Genomic DNA, 21,756 nt, shown 5'->3' with positions numbered 1-21,756 from the left:
ATAGTATAAGATCACAGCACAGCACAGCACTTTATCTATATTTTATTATTATATACTGTATATATTATATATTAGAATGAACATAGAAGCCTTTATTATCACCACATATACATTACAGCACAGTGGAATTCTTTTCTTCACATACTCCAACTGAGGAGGTTGGGGTCAGAGCGCAGGGGCAGCTATGAAACAGCGCCCCTGAAGCAGGGAGTCATAATCAAGGGCCCAGCAGGGCCCTTGCTCAAGGGCCCAGCAGTGGCAGCTTGGCTGTGCTGGGCCTTGAACTCCAATCCTTAACCCAGAGCCTGAACCAGTTGAGCCACCACTGCCCCGATACAAAGATCTAATAATACAGTGGTGTGGGACGGACTTCTGTCATTTAATTAGTCATTTAATTTTATGAAATCTGAAAACTTGTATGAATAGTTTTCAGTGCTGTGATGTTAAAAACCTGAATAAGGAGAAAAGTGAGTTTAGGCCACTGCTTTTGCTTTTAGTTTGAAATAAATGAATAAATAAATAAATAAATAAATAAATAAGTTCAAATTCTTAAACAAGCTTAAAAAATGTTAAAGCAAAAGTAGAAGCTGGATTATTACATTATTAAGTGCTACCTATGGCAAAGGTAAACCGTACTGAACATAACATATTTGTTTGTTTTTATACATTTAAATGTCCGATGCAGGCTTCCAGGATTCACTGATGATACACAGTATGTCCAAGTCCTAAAACCAAACACATACAGAATGCTCTTTGTTATACTGTAATACGGTCTATTTGCAATATTTTTACCAACAGTCAGAAATATTAACCTGTAATATCAAGTTCCCATTCAGTAACCTTCCCTTAAAGTTCACTACTGAGGGTAGAGGCCTGTCTTCTGCACACCGAATGCAGTGATGAAGATGTTGATGATGACGGTAAGGAACACAAGGGCAGTCGCTATGTTATTCATTAAGTCCAGTTTTCTGTGATTTGCAACGACATTGAGATCTTTACGTGCTGATAGGGGATAAAAAAAAGGAAGCAAGTGAGTCCATAAATCAGATGTTCCCTTTGAAAACAGAACAGCCAGAACATATGGAAAGCTTGTAGGTTGCTATATATATACCTTTATGACTGAAAAAGAAATAATGCTGCAATGCTCACCCATGAGAATAAAGAAAGCTCCAGCGAGCACTTGGAAGAAGAGCGAGACTGCGATGAGCACAATCACGATCAGGAAGTACTTAAAGTCTGGCCCTTGTTCCAGCACGGCTTTTAGCTGAGACGCGTTGGCCATAAGCAGAGCCACATCCAGCATGCTTTCAGCCACTGTCTTCTTAGTGGCATACTGATTCATGTTGAGATGCTGTAATAGAGAAACACCACATGACCAAATTAGCAACAGAACAGAAAGAGTTATTTTTGCTTATCAGGCTGGAAAAAAAATCATCTTGAAAGAGTTTGAAAAGATCACTCCAGAAGCAAGAGGGTAATTTCTAACTTTTAAGCGACAGTGTATATTGGCTTTCTCCTGCTGGTCCAGTGACAGGATCCCACACTCTCATTGCCATGTCCTGGGTTCAATTCCCAAGCAGAGAGCTAATTCTCAGTGCTGATCCCAAGCCTGGATAAAATGGGAGGGTTGTGTCAGGAAGGGCATTCGGCATAAAATCTATTTGTACAGCAGAAAATTACAGTTCATCCAATCTTTTGTCTCTATAATACACTCATTTAATTTGGACAATTTAGCTATTTCATCTGGTTTTGATGAGATATATAACTGTGTATCCTCAGCATAACAGTGGAATCTAATCCCATGTCTTCTAATGATGTTCTCTAAGAGAAGCATGTATTTTAAGAAAAGCAGAGGTCCTAGAACTGATCCTTGAGGAACCCCATAATTATCTGTCAATAAGGAGGATTCGCCATTTAATTCTACAGAATGGTATCTATCAGAAAGGTAGGATCTAAAACCCTGTCCCTGTGCAATTTTGTAAGCGATCTAGTAGATTGTTGTGATCTATAGTGTCGAATGCAGCACTAAGGTCAAGTAGAACTAATAGCCTGATGGAACACGCTTTGGTGTATGCGGTTGCATTTACTGTTTTCTGCATTTTTGCAGATGGCAGCAGTGCATTTTAAGACCCAACGAGACACCTGGGTGAAAGATCGGAGCCAGCACTGGTGGGAAAACATATTTGTTTCTGGCGCGATCCAAGACTCGTGAGTCATTTGCCAGTGACGTACTTCCATTTGGGAGGAGTATAGCTCTGACGTATGTGGCTTGAACAACCACATTCATTTACACCTGTCCAGTTTCATCTGAAATGCCTCCCAGACCAGCTCCTGAAGTTGTTTGAACCATCGGATGTCGAAAACGTTTTGGAGGGCATTTAAACCTTGTCTTTTTACGATCAGATAGCTATCGGATCACAGAAAACGCATGAAGTGACCAGGTGTAAAAACCCCCTATGAGTTTGCGCAGGTTCTCAGCCCTAGCAGTTTTTAGAGCCTGTCTATAGCTGGACATACTGTTATTATACGCAATTCTAAAAACCTCTAATTTACTTTTGGACTGTAATCAGGACTGTGACCTGATTACAAAAGTCAACATCTGATAGATAATCCAGGGGGGTTTTGAAAACAAGTGCTCTTTGTTCACAATCAGTAAAGATATTTTTGGAGGAAAAGGACATCATATTGTCAAAAGAACAGATTTCCATGTGTGCATTATCTTGTGCTAGCAGGCAAACTACTGAACCTACAAAGTTACCAAACCCCCAACAGCATGTGGTTCATTTAGATAACCAGCTAAACTTATTATTCTCTATATTCCACTATATTCCTCTTTTTTTTTTTACAAGAACCTACAGTGCAGTGTTAACGGTAATGAGCTCGGAATTCTATTCAAATGCTAAACGTTTGTGTTTTCATCATCCACCAGCAGGCGGCAGCAAAGAACTGCGTAAACACAATGCGACCTGGAAATAATGAGATCTCTGAGGAGCAAAAGCGAAAAGCTCCACCCCAAAGACCTTAGGTAACCTTTCGAGTGTCTATAAAATGATTGACAGAAGCTTCATCCAGACACAAACAAGCATTCAGGAAGTAAGGAATACATTTTAATAGAACCCACAACTACTGCACCTTTAAGATATCAAAGTCATCTGAATAGTTATGTGATTACTTGGTCCCCAGTGAATCAGTTAATAATAATAATAATAATAATAATAATAATAATAATAATAATAATAATAATAATAATATCTCAGGAAAACCTGGACAGTTACGAGTTATTAAATCATAAGCTCTAGAAACTCTAATTACTAAGACACTACTTCGTAATTTAATATATTTTTCTAATGATATAATAAGTCTTGAAAAAATATTTCTCTTAATTTTCAAATATAGTATTATTTACAATATCTTTACAATATTTACAATGTTAGATTGCAGTTTTTTTCAAGGTTGCATAAAGAGTCCAGGCGTTTCTCAAAGGTCCAGTAGTAATGTAGTATTTCAAGCTGTTCAACTCAATTGATCATTTGGATGCATCACAGTTGCTGAGACAGACTTTCATCACACTGTGCTTTTGTGTATATAAATATGTTTATGTGTAGTAAAGTCTCTACTTGTCTGGCAGAACATAAAGCTAACTCTTGTAATAAAGATTACTCTCGTCATAAAGCTAGCTGAATATTTTGACTAAAATGACACATTATCAGTCTTGAGGCACATTTCCCATCACCTTGGGAAAGTTTTATAATTATTGAACCGAGCATGCATGGATGACTGGACATTAATGAAAGGCTCAAAGCTTCAGGGTCCCTGGTTTGATCCTGATCCTGATTTTTTTACTTTACTGTCTACGTGGAGATTTGCATGTTGTTCCTGTATCTGTGTGGGTTTATTCTAGGTTCTTTGTTTTTCACCCAACATCAATGTCATGAAAAGCAGCTTTTTCAAAAACGTCTTAAATTCTGGATATAAATGTTAAATGTACAAATTTTTCCCTAATGATTGAAGCCTGAGCTGAAGGTGGTGACGAAAAATCTTCCTGAGATTATAAATCATTTTCCCTTCTATAACTGTACACTATATAGTGAAAAATAGAAAAGAGGATCTTGTGATCTTATGAGCAAGATATAGAATAGAAGAATAAGAGCAAAGTTATTTACTAAAGATCTGAACATGTAAATGAACTTGCAGGGTCTTAATGGACGTCATGTTGGATTGCATGTCACACCAGATTATTTTTCAGTACTAGATTATTTTTAATGCTTGAGTCTTGCTCACTTCTTTTCATTGGCGAGTACAAATCTTGCCATCCATACTGTATGTACAATAAACCTCACTATTATTGTATGTTGGTGTAAAATTGATAAACATGATAGACATGACTACTGTGTCTGGAATCCACACACGCACGCACGCACGCACACACACACACACACACACACACACACACACATTATATGAGCATATATATATATATATATATATATATATATATATATATATATATATATATATATATATATATATATATCCCATACTAAAATATTAACGTGTAATCTTATATACTCTCCCCCTCTCTCTCATTCTCTCTCTCTCCCCACTCTGTCTGTGTGTGTTCTCTAAAAGCCCCTCTCCTTATCTGCATCACTTACAGTCCACATCTATATCAGTGTTTGTTTAAAAGTGGAAGAACAAAGTAGAAGAATGTGTACCATCAAGTAATCTCACATTGTCTTTATCTCCATTCTTACATCAACCTAACCAGCTCCTTCTACACACACACACACACACACACACACACACACACACACACACACACACACACACACACACACACACACACACACACAAACACACACACACACACACACTCACATACACACACATTATATGAGAATGGTTGAAATAAACACATTAAAAATATCTTAGCTTGAATCCTGAGCCTTAAATCATGCTCTGGTGAAACAAGAACTAGGCACATTTCCAAACACCACACGTGCCACGTCACTGGACCCTTTTTTCACTTCTCCCCCATAAAATAAACACCACAGGAGAGCTCAGGAGTGTTTTACAGAGGGACCTCATACAGCAGGCCTAAAGGAAGTCCACCTCCCCGTCTGCTCATTGGTCAAGAAACTGTCCAATAGCAAACAAGAGCAGTAGAGGAGGGTTCAATCAAACCTGAGACTCTTTTTTGAGTTTGTTTGCTTTTTGCTTTACCAAGTCTGAGGACACGTGTGGAGGTGGAGGAGGGCATCTCTGAGCACTGTGTGCCGAGAACGTGGGCTGAGATCAAAGAGCAGGAGATGGAGGAGATATGAAGACAGAGAGTGGAAATGTGGGTTTGTCATCTGACAAAACAAAAACAAGACAGAAAGAATATAAGATAGAGATAAGTATACAGAAATCCCAGGATGTGTCTAAGATGCTGTGGGAAAATGACCCTAAATGCCATATTCTTCATTTTACCCTAGAGAGAGGATTAGTAATTTAAAGGAAAGCAGGAAATGGTCTCATCATCACAGCTTCCGTCAAGCTCTCAGTTTCCTGTCATCGGTGCCTTTTTATCTTGATCTCAGATATTCCTCGTTATTGAATTAGTCCTATAAGTGTATTAAATGTATAGATAAAGCACAGAAAATATCTCCCTCAGCCCAAAGACCAGGTTCAAGTCAACCATCCATTATTAATGCAAGTGGGAATTTTTGTTTATCCTTCTGTATTGAGTACAAAACAATGCAAAGGAATATATATGTAGACATTTAATGTGTCGGTTTATCGAAATCATCTTTTATTAACACAATAAATGAATGCAATAAATAATCATTAATAAAACTGTTTAGAAAAATAGGACAGGTTTAGGGGTGAGTATTGATGAGTCTCTCCTGGGAACACTGGGTTTACCCTGGACAGGACACCAGAACATCACTGATCATCATCATCCACACATCATCCTCACCTCAAGGGGCAAGTAATCTTAGCAAAGCTACCTACTAGTGCGTTTTAAATAAAATGATTTGAAGTTATAGTGGAATGAATGCTTGACTACAAATATTGGCACCCCAGTGCATTACCAAGATAATCCACTGGGGGTCGTAAACCACAACAAAAAAACAACAACACTGTCCTGGAGTTAAATAAATGGTGTGTTCACTGGCTCAGAAGTCTGAAGCACTAACGAATGCAAGACATTCAGCGTTTTCTTTTCGGGACATTATGAGTTATATTTGTTTATTGAATCAGTTCTTTAGATTCTTACTGATTCTAAAGATCCTGTTGCTGACGATGATGATTCTGTACCAAACAAGCAAAAAAACTTGTGCTAAATGTTCCTTTGACCTGGTCAGGTTACATGTTTCTGTTTTTGTTCGAATGGATGAAAAAGTATCCTTGTAATTTTATTTCATTTAATATTTAGTTGATTAATTTATGAAGAATATTTTTAGACATTCCTGCCAGTGCATTTGATTAAATAGATATTGATTAATAACTGATCAGAATTATAATTTTCTACACTTCAAACTCTAACTCAAATCTCAGGTTTATATAAACACCCTTGTTTAACAGAGAGCAAGAGAGAGAGAGAGAGAGAGAGAGAGAGAGAGAGAGAGAGAGAGAGAGAGAGAGACAGAGACAGAGACAGAGACAGAGACAGAGACAGTGAGAGACAAAGTGAGAGAGACAAAGCAAGAGAGAGAGAGAAAGACAGATAGAGAGATAGAGACAGATAGAGAGAGAGAGGCACATGGAGATGGACAGCAAGAGACAAAATGAGAGAGACAAAGCAAGAGAGAGAGAGAGAAAGACAGATAGAGAGATAGAGCCAGATAGAGAGAGAAAGGCAGATGGAGATATATGGAGAGATAGAGACAGAAAAAGTGAGAGACAGCAAGAGACAAAGCGAGAGAGAGAGAAAGAGAGAGACCGATAGAGAGATAGAGACAGAGAGAGAGAGAGAGAGACATTTAGAGAGATAGAGAGAGACAGCAAGAGACAAAGCAAGAGAGAGACCGATAGAGAGATAGAGACAGAGAGAGAGAGAGAGACATTTAGAGAGATAGAGAGAGACAGCAAGAGACAAAGCAAGAGAAAAAGAGAGAGACCGATAGAGAGAGAGACAGAGCGAGAGAACATTAAACATAACTATAAAGAGATTATAAATAAATAGATAGATAGATAGATAGATAGATAGATAGATAGATAGATAGATAGATAGATAGATAGATAGATAGATAGATAGATAACGAGTTGCAGAGAGAACGAAAACACTCTGAAAGAGAAGAGAAAGAAAACACTCTGAAACCTGCTGTCAGAGGAAGTGAATCAGCTCCAGAGTGATAACAGATCACAGCCAGCAGCATGTCCTCGATATCAAAGCACGTTTTGTACTCTTATCATGTTGACACTGTGTCTGTGAGGAGTGAATTAGTGTATTACTGTATACAGATGATTAATGCACAATAAACATGAGATGAGGAAATCTGAGTAATTTACTTCCATTTATGTAAAACTCATTCCTATCTCTAATAAATATCTGTTTTAAAGAATGGTACAAATTCATGAAATGACTTCATTCACACACTTGACACCTCCTGTACCTCTTTGTTTATATGTAATAACTAGGATATTAATGAATGTCTGTATATCGAAGGTGAATTGTTAAATGCATCAAACCGTAAGTCTTCATTTACTATACACGAGCTTACGAGTCGATAAAACGAGACATTACTGATTGGGTTCGTTTGTAGCGCCGTCATTTAATTAACTCGAAAACGAATCCAAGTACGTCAGTGAATCGAACGACATTTTTTACTGTGTGTTCTAAAGAGCTGTCTTTAATTAAGCGTCGTTATTATTTTATTTTTTTTGCTTTTTAATTATTTTTTTTAAATGCATAAAATTCATAATCACGGCATATGTGTTCTTTGTGAAATGAATTAATTATACAAAATATCTATTTATTTATTTATTTATTTATTTATTTATTTATTATACGAGTCTCATAGTGCTCGATGTTAAAGTAACCATTTGTATTACATTCAAAATGAATTAAAAATTGAATAAGAAAAAAAAAAAAACAGAAGGAGCCCCCACAGCCCACCCCACCCCCAGTCTTCTCCCATTCGCATTGACAAACACACCAAATGCGCACGTATTCTCCACTTATAGCAGCAGCAGTGTTAGCTGGTGTTAGTGATGTAGGCCTTCCTCAGGCCATGTTCAGAAGAAAATGTGAAGCTCTTAACATGCAATGTGATGAATTCCGGGTCTTTGTTACCACCTGGCATAAGAACAACATTGCTGTCCTTGCCTTTCAGCAAATGTGTGATCAGGTGTGTCTTCAGGGAGCTCTCGGCCACAAATAAAAAGCACACGGCACAGCTGCGACTCGATCCCCGAATCCCTGCAATAATGTGGAGCGACTTATTTTAGTACATCTGCGCTCTAGACTTGACTGCCTTCTTTACCCATATCTCAGTATCACTGAACACTTCACATAGCTCTTCATCTGTCCTGCTAATTTGTCTCGAGTAACTTTAACGAGTGACTGCATTTATTTAGCAGTGATGTGGCTACATTTAGATTTTACTCTTATACACATTATCAGGATTATCGGCTTATATAATAAATGTTAAGGCCCTGATTGCATAATTAGAGATCAAAATAGTCCAGACAGTCCGGTGCATTCCAGCACAGTGTGTTTATGCTAGCAGGGAAGTATGGGGGGGCAAATGTATGTATGTCTATAGCTAGGGTCAATGGCTGGAGCCCCAAATACAAATCAGCACTTTTTTTTTCACATATCCTGACTTGTTAGGAAATTAGGGTCATGAGGCCGGGTCACCAGAGTAATGGAGAGAGTGGGAACGAAGTAAAGAAGCGAGTGCAGTGTGTGTGATAGGAATGTGATAGGAAAATATCAGTGAGAATCAAGGGGAAGGTGTACAGGACAGTGGTGAGACCGGCCATGCCGTATGGTTTAGAGACAGTGTCACTGAAGAAGAGACAGGAGTCAGAGCTAGAGGTAGCCCAGCTGAAGATGTTGAGGTTCTCTTTGGGAGTGACAAGATTGGACAGGATTAGGAACGAGTACATCAGAGGGACAGCTCACGTTGGACGTTTGGGAGACAAAGTTAGGGAGCGTGAGTACTGTATATTGGTAGGAGAATGTTGGACATGGAGCTGCCAGGCAGGAAGCAAAGAGGAAGGCCAAAGAGGAGGTATATGGATGTAACTAATGAGGATATGAAGCTAGTGGATGCAAGTGTTGAGGATGCAGAAGATAGGGATAGGTGGAGAGAGATGATTCGCTGTGGCAACCCCTAAAGGGAAAAGCCGAAAGAAGAAGAAGAAGAAGAAGAAGAAGAAGAAGAAGGCCGGGTCATAGAGAGGGTTAACCATCTTGCTTAAGGGTGCAAAAGATTATTAGGCCTTCTGACAATTAACCCAGAGCCTTAACTGTTGAGTTACCACATCTCTTAAACTAACATCACTAACACATGTGATATTGTAAGCCTGAACATGTCATTGTATAGTTTTTCAGTTAGCACTTAATCGGGCTCAGGGTCACAATAGATGCTGAGTATATCCCAGGAACACTGGGCGTGAGACAGGAATACACTATGTACAGGATGTCAAGGCACCATGCACACGTACAGTCTCACCTAGAGGCTACTTTTTGTAACATGGCATGTTTTTGGGATGTGAGAAAAAAGCCGACAAAGACACAAGAAGGTCAAATGAACCCTGGAGCTGTGAGACAGTAGCATCGTCTGCTCCATCGCTATGTCCCCTCTACATAGTTCGATCGTAACGCTATGTTTTACAAAACATAAAGCAAACCTCCCCCGGATAGACTAACATCACCGAACGGCTTCATACGGACATGTCAAACGATGATAATTATTTTTGTATTTAATTCATACAAATCTGGAAAGTTAGACAGCTATTGCACAGTGATTTTCCGTGTAGTCTTTGGTACATGTCTGAAACTAGTGCCATGTTATAAAATCTATCTAGTTCTAAAGGATTTAGATGAAATATCCGATACATAACAAAACACCTCCAAACCCTAAATGATCACAGTGGGCCTAATCCACATGTATGTCCATGGTGTTATTCATAAGCAAAAAGTTTTAGAATTTGACATGACTCTAATTTTACATTATATCTGTGAAGGTAGACAAATGATGCAAAAATAGATAAACAATGCAGTTACATGGTCTCGACTCTCATGGTCCTTTCTCACACATAATACTTCCCATAACCTTGTCCTCTAGTACATCTGTACAATTATCATCAAATGCACATTATCATCTTGCTAATATTATGAACAGCAGCTATGCTAATTCCTCTCCACCGCTTCCCTTTGTCTACCCATCCCGAGCCATCCAGAGTTCGTATCAGCTCCAGTTGTGTTCCATGTCATGAAGATTTTGGACCTTCACTGAGATGAGACCATCCATGTGAGGATCCTGAGGCATCTAGAGATGTTCCAGCTCCAGTTGGACTCTGCTTCGTGAAGTATTCGGACATTCTAAGAGGACATGTCAACTCCATGTAGTCTTTGAGGACAAAATCCTCCCGATCAATAAACGATTCCCGAACTGTATATTTATAATCACACCCTCCAGTGTCACCCAAATGAGGATGAGGTTCACTTTTGAGGGAGTTTTTCCTCACCAAAGTCGCCTCAGTCACCTCAGACTTCTTCATTAGGGATAAATACAAACACATTTAAATATAAGTCTAATATCAATCTTGAACTTTTTGTGTTATATTAATCTTTCTATAATATTTCATTTACTGTATTATGTTTCTTATGTTCTGTAAAGCTGCTTTGAGACAATGTCCATTGTTAAAAGCTCTATACAAACAAATTTGAATTGAGTTGAATTGAATTTCTCATATCACACTGTAGGGGGCCACGGTGGCTTAGTGGTTAGCATGTTTGCCTCACACCTCCAGGGTTGGGGGTTCGATTCCCGCCTCCGCCTTGTGTGTGTGGAGTTTGCATGTTCTCCCCGTGCCTCGGGGGTTTCCTCCGGGTACTCCGGTTTCCTCCCCCGGTCCAAAGACATGCATGGTAGGTTGATTGGCATCTCTGGAAAATTGTCCGTAGTGTGTGAGTGTGTGAGTGAATGAGTGTGTGTGTGTGCCCCATGATGGGTTGGCACTCCGTCCAGGGTGTATCCTGCCTCGATGCCCAAAGACGCCTGAGATAGGCACAGGCTCCCCGTGACCCGAGAAGTTTGGATAAAGCGGTAGAAAATGAATGAATGAATGAATATCACACTGTCAGGACAGAGAAGCTGACAACCGCATGGCGAATTAAACCTGTCATTTTAACTGTCAGCATTTCACTGTTCACCATACACGATTGCGCAATGCCAATTATCAAGATCTGGGTGCGTTCGCAAATCTCAAAAAGAATGACAAGTGTTTGAGGCTAAATAGAAAATGTCAGTCATTGAGAACTTGAAGATTCAGCACCTTATATGTGATAAACAATGGTAAAGGCGTATATACTGTAACACACTATACACAAAGACACGTACGGTAAGGTAAAGGTAAAACTAGCAAGCTCACACGTTATGATTTTTGACACGTTGACCTTCGTTATAATGGGGTAAAAATGTACGACATCCAAATAATAGCTTTCAGAGAACTTTGACTCGCAGTAATTATCTAATTTACGAGGAGGAGATAGATAGCTTTGTTCTGGTAGAGGCCATAAAACCGAGGAGCTTTAAAAGCTTGTGGATCCTTCGCTGCAGCGTTGTGTTGTTGTGTTGTAGCTGAGAGTGCTGGGTAGAAGCAGATCAGATGGTATGTGTGATGACAGTTGCTATAAACACAAGTTTCTCTTCATACCAAATAGAGGAGGGGGAAATGTGGTGGAGAGGAGGAGAGGGGGTGAACTGATATGCCCCTTACTTTCCCTCTGAGGTTCCTTCTGCAGCTGTCACTGCATGTGAGTGTATTCTCTCTCTCTCTCTCTCTCTCTCTCTCTCTCTCTCTCTCTCTCTCTCTCTCTCTCACACACACACACACACACACACACACACACACATACGATTCTGCATGAGATTCACACTACTTTTTTGTGCAACACAATCACACATACTTATATACGTGAAACGGAACTGACTCCTACACCTTATGTCACCTGTGCAGATTTCCTGCCACTTGGTTTCTGTGTGTGTGTTTGTGTGTGTGTTTGTGTGTTCATGTGTGTGTTTGTGTGTGGTTTTGTTTCCTGCTTCGGCTACAAAAAGCAAGACTGCTTGTTGTGGCTGGAGTGAGTGTGTATTCGCAGTGTGGTTGGCTACATTTAAATGCATCATGCGGATGTGGTTGTATCTCCAGATGCTCTGGGATATGCGCGCGCGTGTGTGTGTGTGTGTGTGTGTGTGTGTGTGTGTGTGTGTGTGTGTGTGTGTGTGTGTGTGTGATGACAATTGCTCTGTAGTTCTGTCTTGAATCCAGCGATGAGGATGTGGGATGTCGTTCTTCTGATGACAGCTCAAAAACATCAGTCACACAGCAAACATCACACACACACACACACACACACACACACACACACACACACACACACACACACACACACACACACACACACACAAATCCATGAAAAATCTTGTGAGGACCTTCTGCTAATATAATTATTAATTCAGACACTAGACCCTCACATTAACCCCAACAACCAAATTGTAACCTATTTTCATTTTTTTCACACTTTCTCTTGAAAACCATCCAAATGTCACCACAAGGTCAAATCTCTCAGATATCTTTATCCTCGTACAGACATTTGGTTCCCAGCACAATATAAAAACATGCACAGGATATCTGCACAGGTGGCCCTCTTACACTTCATGAAGTAGAAATTTCCTCCAAAATATCTGTGTGTATATATACAGAATCATTGGCACCATTCCACCCTGTAATAAAATGGACATGAATGATTGTAGAAAATAAACAAAGCACACAATGACCAAATTTCTACTCAAACTATTAGAGACACTGCTTACATTGCTTCTAGAAACAAGAACTCTTTCTGTAAATAACAGCTCCATAATTATTAACAACTTAGTGAACTGCTAAGATAAATGCAAGTTTAAATTACTTGTTTAACTTGCTCTGAACTCCTTGTGTAAGAGGAAAATGAAGGGAACTCAGGGTTGCAAAATAAGAACAAGCTACAAAATGCAGCTCCTGAACGTCTACCAGCATCAACGAAACTACATGGAAACTTTAATCTATGAAACAGCCCCTAAAATCTTATAGAGGAGCATCGGTGTGTCATGTCTCGTGGCTCAGAGGTTCCTGCTCCTTAGAAGACCGATGATATCATGAACTCGTATATACAGTGTGTATTACCTCAGTTATATTGTACAGACATATATATTTATATTTGTACGCATATTGTTTGGTGCCATATATGTTGCCATGTACCTGTATTATGCAATGACAGTAAAGCTGTATCTAAGTATCTACATCCAACTAATCCCAATGCAGACGTGACGTGACATACGGCGAAGTACGGTGACCCATACTCAGAATTCATTCTCTGCATTTCACCCATCTAAAGTGCACACACACAGCAGTGAACACACACACACCACGAACACACACCTCAGTCGTGGTATCGCCGGTCCGAGACTCGAACCCACATCCTTAGGGTTAGGAGTCAAACTCTCTAACCATTAGGCCACGACTTCCCCAACAACCAACAACAAACAACAGGAGGATGATTTTCACAGGAGCTTTTTACAGTTGGGATGTTTCCACCATTTTGAATTGAGTCACCCATCACATAGAACCAGTTCTTGTACATTTTGGGACACTTTAGACCAGTGACCAGTTAGAACCTCATCTAAGGTATCCCCTAATCTGTGCCCTGGCATGAGCTCCAGGTACCCTGTGACACTGTCTAGGGTAAGCTAGGTTAGAAAATGGATGGATGGGTGAATGAGAAACTTTAGGAATTTAGTTTATTAAATTTCACTGCCTTCGAATGACAAAAGTGGAATTTTAAGCAGAAATATCTGTGTTTGTTTTGCGATGATCTCAATCTTAGGATTTCAACTATATTAAAACGTGTGATCAGATTTGACATCATTCACAGATGGTCCACTATGAGTATCTCAACACTTTTCACAGGAAAATCTCTCAGGACTCTTATTCTCTCTAGAGGATGCGTCACTGAACATGTCTTGTATTTGAAATCAGTATTGTGCAAAAAAAAAAAAAAAGTCCAAATGGTTGACACTGATAGTGGAGCTGACTGCAGGACTATAGAGTCAACATGAATTTGTATATACAAGACCTTAAAGGAGAGTGGATGGCAAGGAACTTTTCATGGTATAAACATATATGCTTTTAGTGTAATTTACAGGCCTCCCTGAGCTCCATAAGCACTCTGTTTCAGTGTGTGTGTGTGTGTGTGTGTGTGTGTGTGTGTGTGTGTGTGTGTGTGTGTGTGTGAGAGAGAGAGAGAGAGAGAGAGAGAGAGAGAGAGAGAGGGAGAGAAAGAGAGAGAGAGGGAGAGAAAGAGAGAGGGCACCTTTTAACTACTTCTCTCATATTACACTACATATTGCATTACACATTACTCCGTAGAGCTGGAATATGGAGGTTATTATAGCCAATGAGACTTCTCTGAGTGAGCTCATGACATCATTCTGACCTGTCAACATGTCTGCAAAAACTCATTCCACTCAATAATTGACAAGGAAGTAGCACGCTCCGCTGCCTGGTGGGCCGACCTGGGTGATTTCAGATGTGCTTGTGATATCTGTATATGGAAATAGGATGTGATTTATGTCATCATCTTCTTTATAGCATCAGAACAGGTCTGACTCGTCGAGGCATAGACCTCTGAAGGGGTTCTGTGGGATCCGACTCCATGACGTTAGCAGCAAATTATTTAAATCCTGTAAGTTGTGAGGTGGAACCCAAGAGGATCAGCACATGTACACTTACAGCATTTGGCAAACTTACATTTTTATACAACCGAGCAATTGAGGGCTAAGGGCCTTGCTCAAGGGCCCAGCTGTGGCAGCTTTGTGGACCTGGGATTTGAACTCACAACCTTCCAATTGGTCATCCAACACCTTAACCACTACTGATACCACATCCCCAGCACATCCAACACATGCTCAATTGGCTTGGGATCTGGGGAATCTGGGGAACTCTATGTCATGCTCAAACCATTCCTGCAGAATTTTTGCAGTGTTTCAGACAGCATTATCCTGCTGAAAGAGGACACTGATAGGCAATACCGTTGCCATGACGATCTACAGCAATATTTATGTAGATGGTACAGTATATGTCCACCGAATGCCAAGACCTGAGGTTTCTAAGCATAACATTGTCCAGAGCATCACACTGCCTCCCACGGCTTGCCTTCTCCCCACACACATCCGGCCATCCACACGACGTAAAAGAAATGCGATTCATCAGACCAACCCACCTTCTTTTATTGCTCCATGGTCCAGTTCTGATGCTCACACGTACGTTGTAGGTGCTTTTCTTGGTGGACACCGATCAGCATGGGCACTCTGACCACTCTGCAGTAATGCATCAAACTCTGATCCTTTCCCATTTTTCCTGCTTCCAACACATCGACTTTGAAAACTGACTGTTCGGTTGCTGCCAAATATATTCCACTCGTTTACAGGTGCCACGGTAAGGAGACAATAAATGTGGGTTAACAGTTTTATGCTTCTATGTTATGACTTTATATTTAAGGCCTGCAATTTTATATTAACTATGATAAACTCATAACAAAGATTAGTCAACAATGATTGAGTAATACTAAAACATAATGAGGGTTCACTGACGAGGGCTGTGGAATTATTTTTAAAGCTACAGGAAATTTTGAAAAACGCTTTGGCCTACAGTTAGTGTTGCATTGCAATATAGTAGAGGTCAAAAATAGGAACTGCGACAAGTGAGGCGCACTGGGACAAGAATCGCTCTGCCGCCTGCTCGTTCACTGAAAGAGATTTATGAGTGCAATAAGTCAACAGACAATCTGTGGCATAAAAATTCACTAGACTCTTGTCTATAGCGTATGTCAGGTGTGAGAGCTTCTTACTAATAAATATTAGTACTGAATAGTGTTTTCATAAATAATAGTATATAATGGGAGGCACGGTGACTTAGTATTTAGCACGTTCGCCTCACACCTCCAGGGTTGGGGGTTCGATTCCCGCCTCCGCCTTGTGTGTGTGGAGTTTGCATGTTCTCCCCGTGCCTCGGGAGTTTCCTCCGGGTGCTCCGGTTTCCTCCCCCGGTCCAAAGACATGCATGGTAGGTTGATTGGCATCTCTGGAAAATTGTCCATAGTGTGTGAGTGTGTGAGTGAATGAGAGTGTGTGTGCCCTGTGATGGGTTGGCACTCCTTCCAGGGTGTATCCTGCCTCGATGCCCGATGACGCCTGAGATAGGGACAGGCTCCCCGTGACCCGAGAAGTTCGGATAAGCGGTAGAAAATGAATGAATAGTATATAACAGTAATATGTATATAGTGCCTCAAGGTTACAAATATATTCACAGAGCAACATACAAAACTGAGCAATTGAGGGTTCAGCGTCTTGTTCAAGGGCTCAGTAGTGGTAGCTTGGGGGACCTGGGGTTCAAACTCACAACCTTCTGACCTGTAGTCCAACTCCTTAACCGCTTAGCTACCAAAGCTCCTTATACTGTATAAATACATATAGTCAGCACTGAAAGGGTTACTTTTGTTTAAACCTTGTTCGTTTTTCTTGATGTCATCGTTGGATCCGTTCCTATCAGTCGAACTGGATTTATGGGTGTTTTGCTGGCATGCGGTGTACAGTAGTCATCCAGTGCTGGCAAACAAGCCTGTCATTTCCCTTCCAGCAGGACATGATGTTCAACACCCATCCAGAGAGACTGTCCAGCTGTGACCCCATGTGTAAAACACACATACACCCATGCAGTTCCAGTTTTCTTTTCCAGCACCATCCAATCACCTCATATCACTCACTATCCCTTTTTTTCCCTTTCTCGCGCTCCCTCTCTCATTCTATATCTCCCCTGAGCTCACTCTGTTTTCTTTCCTCACAATAACATGTACTCAGACAAGTCAACTGGCTTCGTGTAATACAGTCCCCCAAAAGTATTGGAACAGTAAGATCAATTCTTTTGTTTTTGTTATATGCTGTTAAGATTTGGGTTTGAGATCAAAACACGAATATGGGATGATAGATCAAATTTTGAGTTTGGGCTCATTAAAATTTAAATCTAGTTATGCTAAACTACGTAGAACATAACACTTTCGATGATGAGAAGAAATAAGTAAGTAAAAAAAATACTTATTATATGGTTGTGTAGACTTTTTTCTTTCTCGCACTAACTGATTCAAGGCCATGAATCACTGATAATCACCAAACTGTTGCCTTCTTTGTTTATTTCTTTTCTATTTTCTTACCGTCCTTGTTTGTTTTTGTGTGTGTGTGTGTGTGTTTGTGGGGGTTACCTCTTCATTCTCCTTTACAGGATTGACTTGGCTTCCACTTTTTCACCCTGTTGAAGCCTTCTCCTGATCTGTTGTCTCATATCCATGTTTGATCTAAGACCCAAAAGATTTAGACTTGTTGTTGCAGTTCTTTTTGAGGGGACCATATACATATCTAGTTCTACTGCAGTTTGGATAAAGGACCTGATACTGATATGAACAAATCCTTGCTTGACATTTCTCTGATAAGTCTGCCTTGCATTCACTGTAATAGGCCTTTCCTTTAAACCATATCTCCCTTTGCATGGCATCTATGGCGACCAGGACGTGATAAGAGTCCAGTGACTTCACACCAGAGTGCATTTTTTTCCTATTGTCATCATGTTTATGGTCTCTTTGACCCAAAAGTACAAAACACACACGAGACGAGACGCACAAACACAAGTTGAGATGCTTGTCCCTCGAACTCAAGGTCCGATGAATCAGGTTTTGAAAGCATGAGACAATCACATCCTGTCGCCTTCATATTACAAACTAAAGATATGCCAGAGTTTGGGATATATCTGTTTCTGGTTTACATGGTGTGAATATCAGGGTGTGCCCTGAATAACAGAACTGGGTGGATCGAAGAGGAATAGCTGCAGTGTTGGTGGTATTGGAATTGGAAAGCACCCGAATGCTCGTCTGCTTGAGTCATTGGTCCTGTGGCCCAGTGGGCTGGAATGTCTTTCAGTCTGGATACAATTAAAACCAGAAATACGAGAATGCATTCCTTCTTCTCCAGCCAACCACCATGGGGGGCAGTGCTCTATAGCCTTTTGTGTGTGTGTGTGTGTGTGTGTGTGTGTGTGTGTGTGTGTGTGTGTGTGTGTGTGTGTGTGTGTGCTGCCAGAATCTCTGCACAAAGAAGTGGTATCAGATTACCTCATGATCCATCACCTCACTCAGAAAGACATAAAATCCCATTCGAATTTGAAGTGCAAAAGTGTGTATATCAGCAAACAAAGTCAGTATCAAGCTCACTGCAGAGAGACTGTGGATTCCTGAATGAATATATTTTTGACTTTAACATTTTTTGCAGCATGCTGGAATGTGTCCCATGGCGATCCAGTATAGTTTTCGTACTTACGAGGGGATGCACTGCATGTGGAATCAACCCCAAAACGTGCTGTACAACATAGAGGTGGATCATTTCAGCTTCAACTTTATGCAAATGAGGTCTGATGACGTGAAACGACAAATGATTGGCTCGAATGATTCCTCACACCAAACACATGGTTGGAAACACATGATTGTGGTATGATCCCTTGTTACATGTGCATACAGAAAAAAGAAAGAAAGATACAGATCGAAAGGACGTAGTAACAGTAGATTAGTTGTGTATTCAAAACTTATACAAAGCCAGGCATGTAACATGCAAATCAAAGAGCATACATGATATACTTATATACCTATAAAACCAATCTTACAATAATGGAGACGTAGGTATATGATATACAGTAGAATCATATGCACACTGCATCGTTCCATATAAACTTTATACTTTCCATTACATTTCATTTCCGTTTATTACATTCTCCATAGACTACTGAACTTTATTATATGTTTATTATATTATTATAAGGTGTTTATAATATTATAACGAGTAACTGCAGAAAACACATCTATGTAAGAATCCATGTATGTGACAAATTAACAACCTTGATGTAAGGCTACACCATTTTCCCACCTCAAACAAAAGTAAATCGTATATATATATTGTAGTATATTTTGTGTCCTAGGCTGTTTTACATGATGGCTAACACCCTTAAAAAGAGACACACGAATGCCCGGAGGCTCTTGTGAAGATTGATGGCATTAGATTCACAAGCACCTGAATATTTTAGCCTGAAGCTGGGATGCCTCTGCCAGGTGGTTAAGACTTAGACAGAACAGACACAGCATCCAGACATGCTCCAAAACAGCAGAAGAGAGGGTGCCATTATCTATTTTTTCCCCTTTATTTAATAGAAATAAGTATGTGCAAAGTATTATACAGTAAAATACCATGTTTAACTAAAATTACACAGCTAAAACACCACACATTGCATTTGTTCTTCATTTCATATTTGACTTTTATCTTATTTTCTTGAATCAAGAATGCTAATCATTTGGAAATCACTGCTACACCAATACAGCTACATGCTGTGCATCAAAGCTAGAACCATGGATGATAAGGAAGGAAAATTAGAGAACATTAACAAAACTATAGATGTTACCGAGAGCAAGAAAGTAACAAAATGCCAGCTGACTAGCTAGATTTGGTTTTAAGCAGTCTTAGCATATGTTAGCATACGTTAGCATATGTTAGCATGTAATAGCTCAAAAGGTCCTCCAAAATGTAAGCGAATTGATTTTACACAGTTAGTAAATTGAAAGCTAATGACTCTTTAGATGTAACGTGTTTGTCTTCGTAGCTTCTTGTTTTGTTGTTCAAAATTAGCTAGCTAGCATGATCAGGCTTCAAATATTAGCTACAGTTCATAGCAAAATTAACATTCAGCTACAGTATCCAAACAAAATGACCGCCATTGCTGTTTTCCTAGCCATTTGAGAAACTACATTAAATCACACGGCTGCTAAGGTTTGAATAGGAAGTATCTAATTGTTGCTTTGAGTTTGTATTCATGGTTTGTGTCAATAAAAACAGAAAGTGTGTGTGTGTGTGTGTGTGTGTGTGTGTGTGTGTGTGTGTGTGTGTGTGTGTGTGTGTGTGTGTGTGTTTCCTATCATGCTTTGTAAAGGAATCTGTCACTATAATTCAAACTTAATGGACAAACCCCTGTTCTGCTGCACTGTTCCGTCTTTATCGCTAATCTTGTTAAAAGAAAAATTAAGAAAGAAAAAAAGCTTGTTTTGTTTTTATTTTCCTGTCTTTGGCTTCCTACTATAAAGCATAATATCCGTTTAGCAGCTCGTCAATAAAACGTGCCAGATACAGAGTTTAATTGTGGAGATGTATTTCGATAGGGAGGTGATTTGACAGTTACTGACATTGTAGACTCACTCACGGCACATCTGACACTTTTTAAAGCTACTTTCCTACTGAAGTACTTGCTTCATTGCACATGTACACATGCAGAGGAGACTGGTTTCAATCACCATAAACTCACACCACTTGAGCGGGTTTTGGCTGCAGAGGCACTAGTAATGAGGTAAAGGCCACGGGGCCAGACTGAGTAATAAGTTGACATCATGTCATCTCACTTTTCTGCCCACACCCACTAAACGCAACTCATGTCTCTATACAGATGAGCCAAACTATCGACGTGTTATCCGGAGAGCAAACAGCTGCCCACTCGATCCTTTTCAGGAGACCCAAATATGTCATACATGAATGGAATGAACAGCAAATGAGCCACAAATGCTGTCTACAGTATATCAAACCAAGGGCAAGTCTTTCTTTTTCTCTTCTATATATACAGTATATATATATAAAAGTATCTTTTTATGTGATAATAAATATGGTAATATATAAAGCAGGCCTAGGTGTTTTAGAGGCACTTCTTTTTCTCAAATACAGTCTGACAGTCTGGTGTATAATACTTATGAGCCTTATATATTTCAGCAGTAAACCTTGACTTATGTGGTGTAGTTGAAAGGTTAAGTTGCACAAACAGCATGTCTGATGGTACGTACTGTACATGAAGATGACCAGTCCAAAGAACATCTGCCTAGAATGTTAAGAAAAGCTAGTGTGATCACCTATAGCAACTCATCAGGCCTCGAGGCATCTTAACATTGGATATCGCTTTAGGGGTTTCCGGTCTTTCATGGAGAAGCCCCCTACTGATTTCCCCACCTACTGCACACTGCCTTTCCTTCCTTCCACATTCTAGGAGAGACCAAGAGACGCGTTTTGTTCATAAAGTCCCAACAATTCAGCGAACGCTCCCAGTCACACTCTCGCTCTATAACTGAGAGAGAGAGAGAGAGGAACAACAGCATGGCAAGTGAGCAGGACAGGATGCAGAGAGACGTGTACGTGTCAGATATAGTGGTCAGATATGCCCGGTAGACCATGTTTAAACATGTCTCTTGTGGAAAGACAGGAAAAGCCATACATGTATATGCTTTAAATAGCGCCCTAACCTATAGTACACTTAATATCAGGGCTGGAATTATCACAGAAGTAGTACTTAAGTGAAAATAGAAGAAGAAGAAGAAGAAGAAGAAGAAGAAGAAGAAGAAGAAGAAGAAGAAGAATCAAGTGCTTATGATTT

At 39.9% G+C, this 21,756-nt stretch overlaps 1 protein-coding gene across 1 annotated transcript in view; it reads right to left on the bottom strand.

Moving 5' to 3' along the window:
- Positions 1 to 75: 75 nt before the first annotated feature.
- Positions 76 to 21,756, bottom strand: part of ninj2 (ninjurin 2) — a 28,921-nt gene continuing 7,240 nt past the window's right edge. Inside the window, exons 2-4 of the mRNA XM_027151238.2 lie at positions 1,150 to 1,351; positions 813 to 1,002; positions 76 to 725 (exon numbers count right to left, since the gene is read on the bottom strand). Of these exons, the coding sequence (XP_027007039.1) occupies positions 857 to 1,002; positions 1,150 to 1,351 (348 nt within the window). The 3' untranslated portion in view covers positions 76 to 725; positions 813 to 856. The remainder of the gene's footprint in view (positions 726 to 812; positions 1,003 to 1,149; positions 1,352 to 21,756) is intronic.

This window comes from Tachysurus fulvidraco, chromosome 19 (assembly GCF_022655615.1).
Source record: "Tachysurus fulvidraco isolate hzauxx_2018 chromosome 19, HZAU_PFXX_2.0, whole genome shotgun sequence".
In the NCBI taxonomy this organism is placed as follows: Eukaryota; Metazoa; Chordata; class Actinopteri; order Siluriformes; family Bagridae; genus Tachysurus; species Tachysurus fulvidraco.
Note: the sequence above shows the minus strand (reverse complement) of the source record. Positions and strands in the feature narration are given on the sequence as shown.